The following is a 17,424-nucleotide window of genomic DNA, read 5'->3' on the forward strand; positions in this document are numbered from 1 at the left end:
CAGGGCTCTGCATGTGACACCACACGCCCACGCTCCCAGATGATCTACTCTTCTGACAGAACATCCTTCTCAGTTTGTGTGGGAAGGGACTTAGGAAGTTCATCTAGTTCAACCTCCTGCCATTCCAGTACAGCCAGTCTCTCAGAGCCCCATGGCTCTGACCTTGAATGTGTCCAGGGATGGGGCATCTACCCTGGGCAACCTGTGCCAGTGTTTCACCACCCTCTTTGTAAAGAAATCTCTTCCTTACATCTAGTCTACATCTGCCCTCTTTTAGTTTAAAACCTTACTCCTTGTCCTATCAACACATGCTCTGGTAGAAAGTCTGTCCCCATCTTTCTTGTAAGTCCCCATTGCTATGAGCTTACCTCTCTGGCAATGATCTGACCTCTCGTTGCCTTCCTTCCTCCAACCCCTCCATTACAAACTCTTGGGCTTCAGCTCAGTGGTTTAGGAAGAGCAAGCAGAATGACTGACTGGTAGATGCAATCATTGCAGACAGTGCCGAGGAGCAGCAAGGGGAATTACACCTCTTCGCCTCCTGCCTTTATCAGCCTCTGGTTTGGAAGGGAGGAAGAACGGGCTGGACACCAAGCAGCCACTGTACTCCCCTGCCCTCCGTCCCTGGAGGGAACGACAGCCTTGCCTTTAATATCTACCATCTTCCACGGTCGAACAGTGGGCCAATATTGAACTGCTGGAAGCAAGGAGCAGCCGAGGATGGCTGGGGGATCAGGTCCACAGGCTTGACAGGCTGTCGGGAAGCAGAGTGACTTTGTCTGTGGGCATCGGCAGAAGGCGTGCCCGGCTGGCCCATCCTTTGCCCGGGGGCTTCCCTGTAACTCCGGGCACACGGCCGGAGCCGCACTCAGTGCCGCAAAGCCGCCCCGCGGGGCATCTGCCGGGCTGGGCTGTTCTCCACAAGAACACACGGGTGTCTGCAAGACCCGTCTGTGAGAGCTGTGCTGAAGTGTAGTAGCCCAGGAGTGCCGCTCCTGCTGCATGGTCCCCGGAGACGACAATGTCCTCCCCGCAGCTCGGGGAGATGTATGTAATGATCTGGTGCTTGGGAGGCCCGAGCTAACGGGCTGGGCTGGAAAGTTTTGGAAGGGACACGGGAGCGCGGCAGCCTGCCCAAAACCTCGATCAGAGACGGCCGCGCACCCTCCCCTGCGCCGCCGGCTCCCTCGCCCGGCCCCGGGGCGCTCCGGGGTGGGATTCTCCCCCCGAAAGGCTCCCGGACCGCCGAGCGCCGCTCCCTCCCCGGCCGGGAGAGGCGGCGGCCCGGAGCGCTGCCCGCCGGGTCCGGCCATGGGCAGCGGCAGCAGCCGGCGGCGGGGGCCCGCGGGCAGAGCGGGGCAGAGCCGGGACCTGCCGGGGACCGCGCCGGCCGACGGCGAGGGGGCGGCGGCACCGCCCGGCCCCGGCCGCCGAGCCCCGGCCGCCGGCGGCAGCGCCGAGCCCCGGCCCGGCGGGAGCAGCGCGGAGGCGGCGGGAGGCGGCGGCGGGGCCCCGCTCCAGCAGGCGGTAAGTGCCCGCCGGCCCCGAACGGGACCCCCGACCCTCCCGGCGGTGGCCCCGGGTGGCCCAGCGCAGCCCAGCCCAGCCCGGGTGTCCCCGCCGCCCGGGGCAGCCCTGCCGCAGCCGGGGCCACCCGCCGCGGCCGTGGCTTCCTCCGAACATCAGCGGCGTTAAATTCTTTTGATCTTCGCTGCGAGGCAGGCTCGATGCTCTCTTTGCGTTTTCTCTTTGCTGCTCTCTTTGCGTTTTCAGTCTCCGGTGCAAGGGAAACACGGTCCCGAGAGGGGCCATCCCGGTTTTCGGTCTCCCTGAGCTACTGGAAGTTTCTTTTCACGACTTGTAAAAATAGGTCTTTTTAAAATTCGGCTTATGCTTTTTCCTGGGTCGGGCTTGTAAACAGAAGGTTTAAAATGTGAACATAAAGCTGCCCTTTAATGTTTGCCAATCCCCTGCAACCGCAGTCTGGCTCTTCTTGACGGCACATTACAGTCTCTTTAACAAATAATGGATTTGCTTCCGAGGGAGTTGAGATTTATCTTTTGCCTTTTTTTCCAATCCAAGAATAACAGCGGTGTATATATCAACTGGTGATGAGGTCAAAAATCACCGACATCTTTCATCTTAGCTTGGCTTTGGAAGCTGTGTGGTTTTTGTTAGATAAACACTGCTCTCCACAGATACACAAAAGTTGTCAGAATAAAGTAATAAATTCAAAAATTGAAAGAAATGTTTAGGACCCAGGAACAGTCTGCATTGCATGCCTCAGTTTTGCTCTTTAGAAGGGTATCATTTCCATCGCTGAACTGTACATCCATGGGTTAAGGATTACTTTAATACAAACTAAATTTTCCATTAGGAAACTTGGCAGGGTGCTATATGAGATCCCTTTATTTAGACAAGTTTTAAAGAAAAACCTCGAAGTAAGGTTTGGAAATTGAAGGAAAAAAAATAGAGCTCTTGTACTGATATTTTTTTCCTCGCTCTTTAAACTCCAAACCTTCTTGCAGAATGAATGGTGCTTACGCCAACACTACTTTCTCCTCTGGGGGCCTCCCATTTAGGAGTAATCCTCCTGACTTCTCTCATTTATCTTGACTTATGGGAATAGAGGCTGCTGGTATTCATTTTCCTTCTTTTTCCACATGTGAATATCATGGCTGTATCTTTAATAATTCTGATAAGCTGTGAGTTTTCCTATGCAGTATCTTAGCCCTGTTCTGAAGTGATGTATATGCTGGGTAGTAACATATCAGAAAGGCAATGGAGCTGCCCTCATCTTTCTTCCCTAATGCCAGTAGAGACATTTCACTACGACAGTAGATACCAGTGAACTGATGACAAGGAGCAAACTCTAGAGGATGAGGAGTTTAAGATGTGGCCCTTGGGGTAGTGTGGGGGTCACTATGCCCCACTCCCTGCTTCAGACTTCCCTCTTTGGCAGAAATGGTGGTGAGGAACCTGTAGCATCACCTCGGCCACCCCAGGTTGTGGTGCAGACCCAGGGTGGGAATGATGTCAAGCTCTGCAGCACAGAGATGTCCATGAGGGTCCTTAAAACTCAGCCTGGAGCAGGCATGTGGGGCTTTGGTCATCCAGTGAGGCCAAGTGTGTGCGGCACACAGCAGTGAGGCAGCAGTGATGCTGAGCATCTTGCGTGTCTCCTCATCCCAGCTGTTGCTGCTGCCCTTTTTTAGGAGGAAGCTCACAGCTCTGGTTGCACCCAGACAAAGACAGCAAAGAGCTACCAGTATTTTTCAAAGATACAAAAGACATCTAAGAGAAGTCTCGGGTAGTTTCAAGGCAAACTTGAAGCTTTTCTTGGTAGCACTTTATTTTCCTGAACCTGAGATGGCTGAGACAGCAGTTATGGGCTTACTGTTCTGACTCCTTGAGGCCTAAAAAGTCACATGCCTGTGAAAAGGAAGGAGGAAACTATTTGCAGCACCAGGTTTTGGTTGTTTACTGGGTGCAATTTAGTTTTTTAGGTTGTTGTGCAAACTGCAGTCCCACCCTTCCCAGGAGGCTAGGGGAGGAGGTGTCTGGAACGGGATATCATCTTCATTGCTAGTAATTTTAGGGCAATTTCTCTCAGTCTTGCCAGCTTCTAAAGTAATTTGTAGTTTCTGTCTTGTGGGAGGAACTAGCTTGCTTTGCCCTGTTCAATTGTCCAAATTTGAGGATAAGCAAAGAAATTTCAGAGAAGAAAGGATGAGTTAATTCAACAGAGTTAATGGGGGAAAGGTGAGGCAAGAAGAGGAAAGGCAACAAGGAGGTATCACAGTAAGAAAGTCTGATGAGAAATAGCCCCTGGAGGAGCAGATTCTGGCCAGTGGGAGTAGAAGAGACCTTTGACACCAGTCAGAAGAGAGCAGAATTACTAACAGGACTCATCATTCTGCTGTCACAGCTGGGTTTCTCCTGGGTGTGATGTGCATCAGTGTTGTGTTTCATAGCTGAACTCTGGCACAGTTTGCCATCCAGCAGCAAGCTGGCAGCACTGATGGGCAGTCAGGGTGGGTGACAAGGGCTGGTGGAGCATGCAGCTGCCTTTAAAGACTTGAGCCACCTTTATTATATTCAAATAGTGCTTGGGAGGAAAAAGGGTGAAAGCGTATTACAGCAGCAGGCTGGGAGCCAAATCCTGACTGGAAACCTTCACATGCCTCAAAGCAGACCCCAACACCTCTTGTCAGCATCAAACATCCATTTTCAGCTTTGCTCTCAATTCCAGATGGTTGTATGTGCTATTCCTTGTTTCTTTACTCAAGACAGAAAAAATGTAGTTGAGGTTTTGCAGGTGCTGCTGCAGCACAGAGCAGGGGTGGCAGCTCTTGGTGGAAGCCAGGGCAGAGGTCGTGGCCTCAGGCATTTCCCCATTGGTTTCCTGAAATGGAGGAATAATACAGACATGTTAGGGTTTCAGTTTTAACAGCTTTTTCCATGGCACCATCTCTCCTCCTGACTGGAGACAGGATGCGGTTCCATGAAGCAAATCACCCCAGCTGCAGCACAGGAGTAACACAGCTATAGGGTGTATTCACCAAGTTCTAGAGGGACTGTAATATAATTTTAAAACACCCAAGTGTTCAAAGCTTTGCCTGATTTTTTCAGCCAGATGTTTTTTCTGCAGACTGATGTGGCACAGCGTCACCTCGTGGCTGGCTGATCCCCAGCTGCAAACACAAAAGGGTCCTGAAGGGACATTAAATGTCATGCCCCATTAGCTTCTTACAGGATCTCAGGTTTATTTTTCTACTTTTGTTAAAATGTGCTTCCCTCAAACAGAAATTTGATCTTTCTGATTCCACGCTGTTAGCAGTTTATTTCAACATTTTCTTCCTGGTTGTGTTAATAGTCAAAAATGCCGTCGAATCAAGACATTGTGCCACACTTTCATAGGGAGCAGGAGACCTTGAGAAAATTTCATCTCCAGCTGAATATCTGGGACTCCCTGAACTTCCCCAAGTCAGATTATTTCAGATTCTGCAGTTAATGTCCAGTTGTAGATCTGGTGGTTGCTGAGTTAAAGGTCTCCCTCTCTACCCCATTATATTTCTTGTCTTGTTCAAAGCACCTGAAACTTCACCAGAGCCCAGAAACAGTGAGCTATGCTGTCCCCTCAGCCAGCATCACCCTCCCAGCACAGCTGTGTTGCACCTGGACTTGGAAAACTGCTGACTAGGTATTTTCCACAACTCCCCCCTTTCACTTGGCAGAGCATGGGTGGCTTTTGCCCTGGAAACTATTTGTGATCTAAAAAGTACACCCAGGGCATGTGCAGAATAGCTGGGAGCTGCTGTTTTAGTTGGCAGGCGAGGAGACGCGTGGGAACTCCTTGCATCCCTGCCCACTTCCTGTCGACTGCCTGCTCCCAATTCCTTCACTGGCCAGAGGATGTTGCTGCAGACCAAAGCAAAGCTGGAAATGCTTTGCCTGGGAGTGCTTTGCCTGGGGTGCAGCTGGGGCCTTGTCACATTTGGTACCTACTGGCACCCTAGGTAAGCCGCTTTTTAGCCAGCAGTAAGTGGCTGTGGGTCGGAGAGGCTGATTGCAGCAGTGCTGCCTGTCTCAGCCCAAGTCCTGTGCTGGCGTTGCAGGAGGGTGCTGCCCTGCTGCGGTACAGCTCAGCCCTCCGCGCTCTGCTGCAGACTGCACCTGCAGGGCTCTCCAGCTGATACCCTCCCTCCTGCCATGGCAGTGGGTTGGCATTTCAGCTCAGACTAATCTGCTGGTCCAGTTCATGGAGTGTTTGTGAAGAGGGATTTGGGAGGAGCCGAGGCAGGGAAAGAGGCACTGGCATACATTTTTCAGAAACGCTGCACTATTAAATCACACCCGTTGGACCAGCACTGGCAGAGACCACACTGCTCCGTGTAGATATTTAACGTGGCTCAGTCACTCCTTGGACATGAGTTGCACCTGAACTGTACTCAGAGTCTGTATTTCTGCTGCATCTCAGGTCTGTATTCATACTGGTAAACTGTACCATAGCAGCTGCCTGGCACTGGACCATGATGGTCTCCCCCACTGAGCTGGCGTAATTTTTGGTTAGGACCAGCTTTTAGTCTCTCAAATAATGTCCGGGTGTTGCTTAGGCACCAGCACAGGAACCATCTCAAAGAGAGCCTAAATTTGGCCTCTCAGTGTTGGAGACAGTGTTAGTAGTCAGTACTGCAGCTGGCTGGTTTCACTGCAGCTTGGGAGCAGCTCTAGAGCCTCCAGAGGTACACGGCTCCAGATCATCCTGTGGAAGGTTCCGGGAAAGGGTGTTCTCACCCAGCTTATTCACAGCTGCTGGAGCTAACGGAGGAGGTAGGGGGTTAAGGACTGGCAGGGCCATGAGGAACTTGCACTGGACTGGGGGGAGTGAAAGCTGCACCCCAAGAGTGCTGGTTTATGCATGCAGCAGGGAGAAATAGCTCTTGCTTCCAACTCGCAGCTCTGCCTTGCTCCCAGGAGCTGCTGCCCTAAAGGATGGCTGAACTGTGTGAGCAATGACTGTCAAACCCTTCCACCCCACATGTCATGACATTAAATTAAATGTGGATACATGCTGGGCGAGCTTAATATCCAAGCCTTTAAACTCAGAGGAGGGGGTGGTGTGGAGCTTTGTGGCACAGCAGACGTCAGCACAGGATGCCTGTGCTGAGAATGGGGTGGAAAACGAGGAGACATGCCACGGTCTAGATGAGTAATAAAAAGATGACTGCAAGCTGCAGAAAGGAGAAGCTGACTTCATTTAACTCTTACCAGGACACAGGCCAACCAGGCCAGCAATTACTTACTTAGCTGTAGGATAGGAACCCATAATATTAAAGTGTCCTGACATGCACATCATCCTAACCCACATAAAGGGCTAATACTAATTATCTGCTGAACTTGCAAGACACCCATTACAGCAATCCTCAGCCGGCTGGGTGGGGTCAGTTTTTATTGTGTCTCACAGCCCACGGCAGCCGGTGCTGCACACCCTGCCTGCTGCCCAGCACACGGTGTCACCCGGGCACCGCCGAGCCAGGTGGCCTTTGCCTGCAGGGATTGGGAGCAGCTCCCAAACCGTGGAGACTCTCGTGGCAGGGAAAAGGCAGAGGCTGGAGGTGCCTTTTGTTTTCACTTGACACCATTTTTGATTCGTGCACTGGATGAAATGTTGGTAGACATCTACATGTGCCAGTTCCAAATTCTCTTGGGAAATAAGTATTGCTGCTGACAGATCCTTGGAAAAGGTGGGAGCAGGTTTTGCACAGAGAAGCAGATTTTGCTAACCAGAGCTGCACTATCCTGATGACGAATTAATTCTGTCTTCCACCCACACAACACGTACAGCTCGTAATATGGAGGAGTCAGCCACAAGGGAAGAAAAAACAGACAACCTACTGTAAAATCCAAACCCCTCCCTAGAATGATCCAAACCCATCCTTTGCACAGAAGTATTGGAAGATGGGTTCTTACTGTGGGAAAAACATCATCAAAGCACTCCTAAAGAACTGTATTTCCCTTAGTGCTGAGGATGAGTAATGTTCTTCACCCAGTGGAAGGAAACTTGGGCTGCAACAGTAGTCCAGAGGATGATGGATGAGGAGCTGCATTGTGGGATGCAATCCCAGGAGAAGTCAGCCATCAGAGCTCAGCGTGCTGTTCTCCTGGCACTGCTTCTTGCTCTTGTTGCATGTGGGAAATTGCCAAGAAACAATCGTAAATAACCAGGAGAGAACTGTCTTACCTCACTGTCGGCTTTCTCACATACCTTTGTCTCCGCTTGGACCCAGAAGCTCTTTCTAGAGTAGTTCAGCCTCTTCCAGAGAAAACAAAGTGTTGCCAAAGAGTAGGGACTCTTCCGAAAGGATGCGGAATGCCTTTTGACAGGTATTACACTAAAACTTATGAAAGCCTGGCAACATCTTTTGTCATTTTTTGACAAAAGCAGCTAGGATGTGAAATACAGTGTATAACAGATACCTTTCCTGGCTCCTGAAACAGAAGCTACTAAGAGCTCACCTGGAAGAGATGTTCAACCAGAGCCATAGGAGAGGTGTGCTTGCTGCAGCTCTCCTCACCTGCTGAATGAAGCATGGGAGCCACAGCTGACCACAACAGCACAAAGCCCTTGCAAGAGTCAGGGAAGAACTGAGCCAAGCACCTCTCTGTCTGCCTCGCAGTGTCTGAGACCACGGTGTTTAAACCTCACCTCCTGTCCATCCCCCATGAGAAGCAGCTGAGGAAGGAGTGTAGTGAAAAAATAGCCTTGCACATTAAAATCAGTGTCATGCAATACCTGCAGACACCCAGGTGGACATTGCTACCCAGTGGATGGCACACACAAGCCTGACCAATACCAAGATTTTAATTGGCACAAAGCTGTGTGTGAAGCCATCGCTGTTGTACCAGCAGTGCCCATAGTGGGGCATTGCCCCTCCATAGCTCCCACACTTCCCAGCACCAGTCCCATGGATGACCTTGAGGCAGCACAGGTTTGACCTATTCTAAGAGCGTATACATGATCCTGCTGAGGAATCACTTGATCCCATCCAGACCTGCAGAAACAGCAGAGCAACAGGCAATGGCTCTGCATCGCAAGCTTTTCCACACTTCTCCCTGGTTCCTTTGCCTCCTGTTGGCGATTAGGTTTCTTTCCTTTTGTTCCTTTTTACTTAGGTTTTTTTTTTTTTTTTCTTCCCCATAAGTTGCTGCAAAACACTAACAACTGGGTACTTGAGAAAAACAAAGAAAGTGGCCAAGCTCAGGGGAGAAGGGCATCTGGCTGCACTTCTCTGACGTGGGAGTTTCTCTCTGAGGGCAGAGATACTGTGAGAATGGGGCAGGCAAAGGACGAGGCTGGGGCAGGTGCTGGCTCTGTCTCAGCTTCAGAGGAGCACGGTTGGAGCTGCTGCCTGGGTAAGGGAACTCGCTGCTGTCGCCAGAGCCCAGCCCAGAGCTGCCTCTTCTGCCGTGGGGTGAGCCTCTGCTCGTGAGAGCAGCCACTGCACTGGGACCTTATGAGCACCCACCTCACTAAAAGAGGGACTGTCACCATCTGCTCGTGTGCCCAGGATCCTGAGCTCGCCTCTCCCTGCCCTGCTGGGAGCCAGGCCGCCTCTGCCCTGCCCCTGCTGTCTCTTCGGCACTGCTCCGAGCTTCCGCTGCACTGTAGCCCCGCACCCCCTGCCTGCTGAGACATCCTGCTGGCCCAGCCTGCTGCTTCCCAGAGTCCTGCTGGGGCACCGGGACCGGCCGCCCCAGGGGTTTGTGAGGCCTCTCCTGCCTCCCTTCCCGTCGGCATGGAGCCGCCATTGCTGCTGCTGCCCGGGCCGCGCCACAGCGCCCCCTGCAGCGCGGGGGAGTCACCGCACCCGCCCCGCCCGCCGGCAGCCAGCAGCGCCCCTGCTGGCCGCGCCCGGAACTGCGCCCGCGGGGACAGCGCCGCGGTGAGGCGGCTGGGGCCGGCCTTGTGTCTGCTCGGTGTTTGTTTGTCTGCTTTATCACACATACTAGTAAAGAACTGTTATTCCTGTTCTCGTATCTTTGCCTGAGAGCCCCTTAATTTTAAAATTATAGTAATTCAGAGAGGAGGGGTTTACATTTTCCATTCCAAGGGAGGCTTCTGCCTTCCTTAGCAGACACCTGTCTCTCAAACCAAGACACGTCCCTTTTTTCTTGTTCAGAAAATATTTTCTTCTTTTCCACACTGATGGAACAGCTTTTCATTTCTGTTTTTTGGAAGGCCCTGGTTTGGTGCCACCTGTTTAAGTTGTTAGTGATATTGTGGGATTCAGGGTAGTTTATGTGAAGGAGGCCCACCAGCTTCAGGACTGCACCTCAGAAAAGACAATGACAAGCCAGGATGCAAAGCCATGTCCCTGTCCCACTCCCTTCCCCTGTGAGAATATAGTGAAAAAGTAGAAAAAGATTATAAGATACATTATTCTCAGTAGTACCTGGCATCAGAGGGTTAATTTTATTACTGGTCCAACAGGAGACAAACAGTCCCATCCCTGCCCCCATTTTAAATACCTTTAGGTTCAACTTTGGTTGCTCCCCAGCTATCCTATTAAAAGCCTGGGGATTCCAGCATAGGGAAGATGGATGTTTCACCCTAGATGGATAATTTTTCCAGGAAACATCTTTGTCAGGTGAAGATTGGGTTGATGTTGCTGTGACTTCCTCTCTTAGCAGGTATTTTCGTACAGTTACCTGCAGCTGGTGGCACAGTGGGCATTCATGGAAAACTGTGAGGTTTAACAGGTCAGCGTTCAGGGATTTTGGTTCTGTAGCCAGCAGCCACCCAGCTGTCCTGAGTGCTGAAACAGAACCGGCAGAACAGGGCTGGGAGAGTCTCTTGTACCTCTTTTGTCTCCACAGAACTTGTTGGAGGTTTAAACCAAACCAGGGGGTTTAAACCAGGACATGTTGCCCACTGTAGACACAGATTGGTTTCATAGAAAGAAATAATGGTTTGGGTTGAAAGGGAGCCTTTAAGATTAACTAGTTTCAACTCCCCTATCATGGGCAAGGGCATCTTCAACTAGACCAGATTGCTCAAAGCTCCATTCAGCCTGGCCTTCACACTGCCAGGGATGGGGCAGCCACAGCTTTTCTGGGCAACCTGTTCCAGTGCCTCACAACTCTCACGGTAAAAATTTCTTCCTATGATCTAATCTAAATCTGCCCTTTCAGTTTGAAACCATTGTCCCTTGTCCTGTCACCAAAAGTCTTGTAAACAGCCCCTTTCCATGCTTCTCGTAGACCTCCTTTAAGTTCTGAAAGGTTGCAGTAAGGTGTCCCCAGAGCCTTCCCTCCTCCAGGCTGATCAACCCCAACTACCTCAGCCTGTCCTCAGAGGAAAGGTGCTCCATGTCTCTGATCATTTTCATGGACCCCCTCTGGACTCATTCCAACAGGTCCATGTCCTTCCTGTGCTGAGAATGCCGGAGCTGGATACAGCACTGCAGGTGGGGTCGCACATGAGCAGAGTAGAGGTGGAGAATCACCTTCCTTGACTTTGAAGTGTTGTAATTGTCTTGTCTTCTATCCTAGGCTGTGTCAACCAGAAGCCCACCAGGCTCAGAGAACAACAACCTTGACCAGCAGTGAGTATCTCCTGCTTTCATGGTATCTTCAGGGGGAAAAAGCACATGGAAACAAGAGGCCTTTATGCTATTTCTGCATTCCTCACACTGTGCAAAAGAGCTGGAAATGGTGTGAAAGGGTTAATAGCCCTAAATATTCTGCCCTTTTACTTATTTGCAAATTGAGAAAACAATCAGGTGCTGCTTGAAAAGATTCAGGCTCCAACTCAAGTGTAGTATAGAGGTCGTGAACAGTCAGAACTTAGGATGTCCACATATCAGAGAGGCACCTTGGAGTAGTTAGTGCAAAGCTGTGGAGAATTGCTCCAACAAGGAGCTCAGGCCCTGATTCACCTGTGGGCTTTGCAGCATGTAGAAAAGGAGAATAATGTCTCTTTGCTCCCCAGGAGTCTAAAGAGAAAGCCCATCAGGTGCTCCAATGCTACACCAGTTAGAGACAAGAATGTCCCTCGGGGACGGGGGAATGATGGGGACCTGCTGCTCTAGGTGCCAAACAAAAAAAATCTGAAATTTTCCACAAGCAAAAGCTGCCCAGCAGAGTGAGCCTCCAAGTCTGCCTGCACCAGGAATGGGGAGAGTTTAACACATGCTAAAAAAAACAGGTGAAATGAACAGGCTTGAAAAACCATCTTAAAATAACACCTCCTTCCATTAAAGAGCTACTCTCTTCAGCGTTGAGCTCTGATTCTCATCCAGCCCCTCTGCTCCTGCAGCACTCGAGAGCAGACTAATCTGCAGATCCTGGTCATGGGCTGTGTTGCCTACTAATGCCCAGCAGGGCTGCTGGATGTGTCAGCAGAGCCCAGGCACTGCTGCTGCTCCCCCTCCTACTCCTGCCCTCCCTCCCAGCTGGCAGGGAGCTCACCTGGCAAGGCTTGTACAGGTGCTCTTGCAGGGACTTGGATCTCTCCTGTGCTTCCCAGCATCCTCAGTGGGCTTTGGGCTGTGGTGGCAGCTGAGCATTCTCCTCCTGGGGTGCACAGCCAGCCCTGCCAGGCCCTTTTGCAGCTCCCTGGCCCCAGGGACCCCCTGGCCCCTCACACCCTGCCAAGGCTTTCCTTCTCCCACCCTCTTTGACGTGCAAGGGGAAGGTTTGAGACAGCAGAAAATGTTTTCTGATCTGGGATGACAGAGCAGGAGATTATTTTCATTTTGATAACATTTACTTAATACCCACTGCAGAGTCCCATAGCGCTGCTCATGTGTGAAGTGCCTGTACTGCCTGAGATAAGCAGAATTGCAATTTCTGCTGGCAGGAACTATGCAAACATTTTTTTGGAAATGGCCCAGCACCCAACACATTTTTGAAGACATCAAATCAATTAAAATCAAACCAAGCCACAGAAACAGAGGTTAATGTGCATGTGTAGGTGTCTCATCCTTCACATTTCTGTGGCTGGAATCATTCTAGGTAAACACTTTACAAACAGCAAAAGTCAGCCTTGTCTTGATAGAGTTGCTGACTGAAGGAATTCCCATAAAGCCAATTAAAGGAGAAGCAAATGTGAAGAAAGGAGAAGAAGAACTAGATACGCAGTCACGCGAGACAGAGGTGGGCGTGCACTCCTGTCCTAGAACGTGCCTGTGTGACACCACATGAGCACGTGAACCAGCCCCTGGAAAATACTTTGGATGTGCTCCTGCTTGGGCTGTGTTACCTCTCATCCTCCCTCCCCCAAAATCTTTTGGGAACTGCTCTCCAGCGTCTGGTAGTTCACGGGTGGATGACACAGCCCAGGCACAGGGAATGATTTTATAATTGCTGCCAAGGCTCGTGTCACTGGCAGAGTTACCAGGGCGTTGTTCTGACCCATTTTTCAGCTGCTAGGCCTTGCAGAAGGCATTTTAATGATTAACCCTGGACTTGCCCATCCTCAGCAAAATGATAAAAACACTGGCCTAGATTCACCCCAACCTACTTTTCAGCCACTTAACTCAGGTTTGTGCCGGGTAGCTTGTCACCCGAGTCACCCATCAGGGCCATTGTCACAGAAGCCTGCAGGCAGCTCTCCCCCTCACCAGGCACCTGCCTGACACGGGGATGTGGCACTGACAGCCATTCCCATGGCTGGGATCTTGCTCAAAGGTAGTTTTGCTCACTGTTGGCCTAATTTTGTCCTTTGCATTTCCTTCTCCACATTGCATAGTTCATTGTCTTTACACTTAACAAAAAACCCACCCATAACTCCTGCTTCCCTTAAGAAACTCCAAACGCCAAGAAGCCTGCAGCTGAAGTGGAGCACATTTCGTGCTTTCCTCTTTCCTAAATTGCTTTGCTCCAGCCTCTTAAATCACTTTTATTGCTGCTTTCTACACTCCCTCCAAGCTGTTAAGAACATTTTAGTAGTGAGGCGCCCAGCAGCCTGCCCAGTAATCCTGATGGAGCTGCACTAGCCCTCTTTTTCCTTGCTGTCCTATCACACTGCAAATTCCCCTCTTGTATGCTTTTTATCTGACTCCTTCTCTCTCAGCTTGGCTCCTTCACAGATTTCTCTCCTTCCCCAGAACATCTAGGGTTTGAAAATCTTTCCACTCAAGGTACTGACCTGTTATTTTCCTGGCTGAAAGGTCTAACAGCCCTCAGGTGGACTCAGTGTGTTTAAAGCCAGGCTCTGCAGCCCTGGCACGAGGTGACAAGAGGAGCAAGGTGCCTCCTCTGCTGCTGAAGCAGCTGGAGGAGCACAGGAACAGGCCTGTGGTCCACCAGCTTTTGTCCTGTGCACATCATGAGCTTGGGATTTCCCTGCCTCAGCTGCTCACTGAATTCTAGGATCAGCAGAAATAGCTGCACCAACGTTGAGATGGAGGTTTAGGTTGGGATGGCCTCAGGAGGTCTCTAGTCCAATCTCCTAGCTCTGGCTCCAAGCTGGATCAGCTGTGAAGTCAGAGCAGGATGCTCCAGGCTTTGTCCCTTCAGGTGTTGAAAGCCTCCAAGGATGGAGCCTGCGCAACCACACTGCCTGTTCCTCTGCTTACTGTCCTCAGAGTGCAGAAGTTTCTCCTTTTATCCAGATTAAAGCTCTCATTTTTTACTTTATTTCAATTTTCCTGTATTAAATGATACAGAACTTTGCCGCAAATATAGAAATGGTATAAACAGCAGCTTGCTTTTCCTTTGCTCTTAAAAGAAATGCAGCCCTCCCTTTTCCTCTCATTTCTTGGGTGTGCATAGGAAGTGGAGTCTGCTTTTGTTTTTTCAAAAGCACATCTGTGTCTCAACGAGTTTTACCTGGAGATTTTCTCCATGCAAACCAAAGCACGGAGAATAATTAACAGTGGGAAATTATGTAACTGCTAAGAGAAACAATGGCTCTTCTGTGGGCCTGCACGCAAGCTGCCAGGAGCTCTGCCTCTTATTCATCACATAACATAAAATTAGTTAGAGGATTGTCACAATGCAGAGTTTAAATCAGTAAATTGTGTGTTTTAACTCAGATTTCTGCATTTCCTTTCCCCATTATTGCTTTGTAAATGCTGCTGTAGGGTTGAAGCTCTTGGACCTGTAGCTTTCCTCTCAGGTCCTAGTGCAGTGGAAATCAGATACCCTGCAGCCCTCAGCAGGAAAATGAATAAATGGAATAAGCAGAAGAGTCCAGTTGCTAAATCCTGCTTGCTGCTAGTAGAACTTGCCATCAAGGGCACAGTGCAGTGTAAGTAACTGTAGAAGACCTACACTACCCAGTGTCACCAGCTGGCCATCAGGTGACTCCAGGAAAAACACCAGGCTATTTCTGACACACAGGGGGCATGGCAAACACAGCTTGGACAGAGCAGCTGGGCTGGGCAGGAGCCTGAGGATGCTGCCTGGCCCAAGGAGAGCAGTATGAAAGCACCTCCTCTATAGGAGAAAGTGTCCTTAGGAAAGCATTTCAGGGTTCTTTTCTTCAATTCTGATTCTACATTTCTATACCTGCTTTGGGGCAGTTTCTGTGATTTTGTCTAGTAAACAGTCCTCAGTTTTTTTCATTAAAGGATGCTAGTGGATGAATTTTATTCATCCCAGCTGCAAGAGCAATGGTTGGGATAGATCTCATCCTTGGAGGACTTCCTCCTTAGAGGAGTTCAACAGATAACAAGTCTGGGACAGATCTGGAGCCATGCTAGTGGATATGAAAGTCTCTCCTCTTTGGCAACAAACTAACTGACACACAAAACCAAAACATTTATTTCTTGTTTACTTGTTCTTCACTAGTGTGTGGTCACAAAGTCTTGGTTGACATGGCGTGGCAGAGCACTTTACAGTTTGGATTTACTAGCTCAATTCTCCACTTAGCTCTGCACCTCACCATGACCTCCATTCCAAGGAACCGTGTGTTCCAAGCCTGACAGCCCGGCTTGCTCACCTCCCAGATCTCTACAAGGCCAAGGAGGAGCACTCACTTGTCAGCTGCTGGCTCCTCTCTTGAGTCCTGGAGGGTAAGATCAAGTAGGCTTAATTGGTAGCATGAGGTACAGTGGTCAAAGCCTGCAGAAGACTTGTCACTGTTTTTCCTTATGCAGGTAGGGGCAGATTTGTCTTGTAGCCCACAAAAACCACCTCTGATAACCCCATACCAGTTCCCTTTGAGTCATACATCAGTTCCCACTCATGGGAGGGCTGTGCTGATGAGGAAACAAAAGCCTTAAGAGCAGTTGGAGGGAGCTGCATTCATATTTTTGTTGAAACTGAGATTCCTTATGAATACGAACAAAATAATCTCTTTTTGCATAAAACCTTAAAAGTAGCATACAGATTACACTGTCCTTCAGCTGCGCCTGGAGCCGAACTCGAAAGTTCTGGGAGCTTGATCCTGGAGCACTGTAAGGGTTGTACTGTAATGAACTCATAGACTGAGCTGGTGCCAAGTGATAGCAAATGTCAGCAGGCAATGTGCCAGTGGGGTATGGGAACTAGACGTGACAGAGTATCTGTGTCTCAGCGAGCCACATGCAGCTCAGTCTTTCCATTCACAAAAAAAATGAAGCAAGGATCTTCTTGTCTCTTCAGAGCCTGATTCTCTCTCATAACACCAATAATTCATGCCCTTCCATGTTAGGGACCCAGAAAGCAGCAAGAAGCCATTGGGGCAGTCCACAATATTGTATGATTACTCGGAGGAGGAGCTGATGGCCAGCATCGAGCGGGAGTACTGCCGCTGAGCCCACCACGGGAACGTCAGCTCCATCCCGGCAGCCCAGCCGAGCAGAGCTGCTGCTGACACCACAACTGCACGGGAGAGGTGGCTGCTGGAGGGGACTGGAGCATGAGTGGCTGCTTGGAAAGCACAGAGGAGAAAGTTCACCTGATCAGCTCCCAGTGAGAGCAGGAAGATCCTCACCGGCTGCTGATTTCTGATTGGTGCCACTGGAAGAGGGACCAATTCATCTTAAGAATCAATATTTAGAAGCTCATTTCTAAATGCTATTTTTAAATGAACATGTACTAGAATTAATGTCATACTAGAGGGGTTGAAATGTGGTGCTTTGAAGGAAGATCTTGTTTTGATCCTAGTAATTGCAGCAATATCATCTGATCCAGAACTTAAGGGGACGTTGAATGAAATTCATGTTTCTGCCACTTAAAATGTGCCAAATTGCGCTTGTGCAAGCCCCAGATCCAGGTCTGAGTTTGGTACTGTCTCTTTCAATCTGGTCCCCAGTATGGGAGATAAGAGGAAAAGGGCATTGAGCCCACCATCTAGTGCCTAGGCAGTGTAATCCCAGAGTTCAAATCCCACCACATTGGCAAATTAGGCTCCTGGGAGCCATCAGGGACCACAGGATTTGTATGATCCCTTTCGGGCAGTGTCCCAGCATAGGTGTCCTACCTGGGTGTGGATCCATCCCAGTGATGGGAGTGAAAGCAGGAGGCACATCCCCATTTCAGTCATCCTCCTCAAGAGGTACTTGCATGCTCTTGTGGAGCAGCTGTTTGGGATCAGTTTTCAGAATTGCTACTCCTGGCCCTTCCCTAATATTTCTTGTTCTACAAGAAAAATCACTGCATTTTATCATTAGCTGACTGCAAAGTAAACCACAAAGTTCTCTCTCCTAAGGAAATAGTATTTTCAGTGCTCCCAGACAGGGAAGCCTGGTATTTTGGGTTTCTGCTTTTATTATATCTGCATGTTAACATATTATGAGTATCTGCTTATTATCAGAGGTAGAAAAATACTTTATTTCTATCTTCTGCTGAAGCATAAAAGGCATCAGATGGAATTTTCACTACGTGTAAATGCAAGGAAAAACTGCTGGACACCTCTTAAGATGCTGTATTTTAAGTACTTTATGATTCCTGGGACCTGTGAAACACAAATAAATGCATCTATACTCTGAA

The 17,424-nt window shown here is 49.8% G+C and overlaps 1 protein-coding gene across 1 annotated transcript; it reads left to right on the forward strand.

Annotated features, from left to right (window-relative positions):
- The first annotated feature begins 850 nt into the window (after positions 1-850).
- Positions 851-17,424, forward strand: CYS1 (cystin 1). Its single transcript, XM_038132374.1, has 3 exons — positions 851-1,527; positions 11,056-11,108; positions 16,145-17,424. The coding sequence occupies exons 1-3, from the start codon at positions 1,003-1,005 to the stop codon at positions 16,245-16,247; spliced, it is 681 nt and encodes a 226-aa protein (XP_037988302.1). The 5' UTR covers positions 851-1,002; the 3' UTR covers positions 16,248-17,424.

This window comes from Motacilla alba, chromosome 3 (genome assembly GCF_015832195.1).
Source record: "Motacilla alba alba isolate MOTALB_02 chromosome 3, Motacilla_alba_V1.0_pri, whole genome shotgun sequence".
In the NCBI taxonomy this organism is placed as follows: domain Eukaryota; kingdom Metazoa; phylum Chordata; class Aves; order Passeriformes; family Motacillidae; genus Motacilla; species Motacilla alba.

Excerpts from the sequence above, each read along its gene's own strand:
- CYS1 (XM_038132374.1), top strand. The coding sequence starts at position 1,003 with ATGGTCCCCGGAGACGACAATGTCCTCCCCGCAGCTCGGGGAGATGTA. Across the intron at positions 1,528-11,055 it reads GGGCCCCGCTCCAGCAGGCG|GCTGTGTCAACCAGAAGCCC; the intron begins GTAAGTGCCCGC and ends CTTCTATCCTAG. Across the intron at positions 11,109-16,144 it reads AACAACAACCTTGACCAGCA|GGACCCAGAAAGCAGCAAGA; the intron begins GTGAGTATCTCC and ends CTTCCATGTTAG.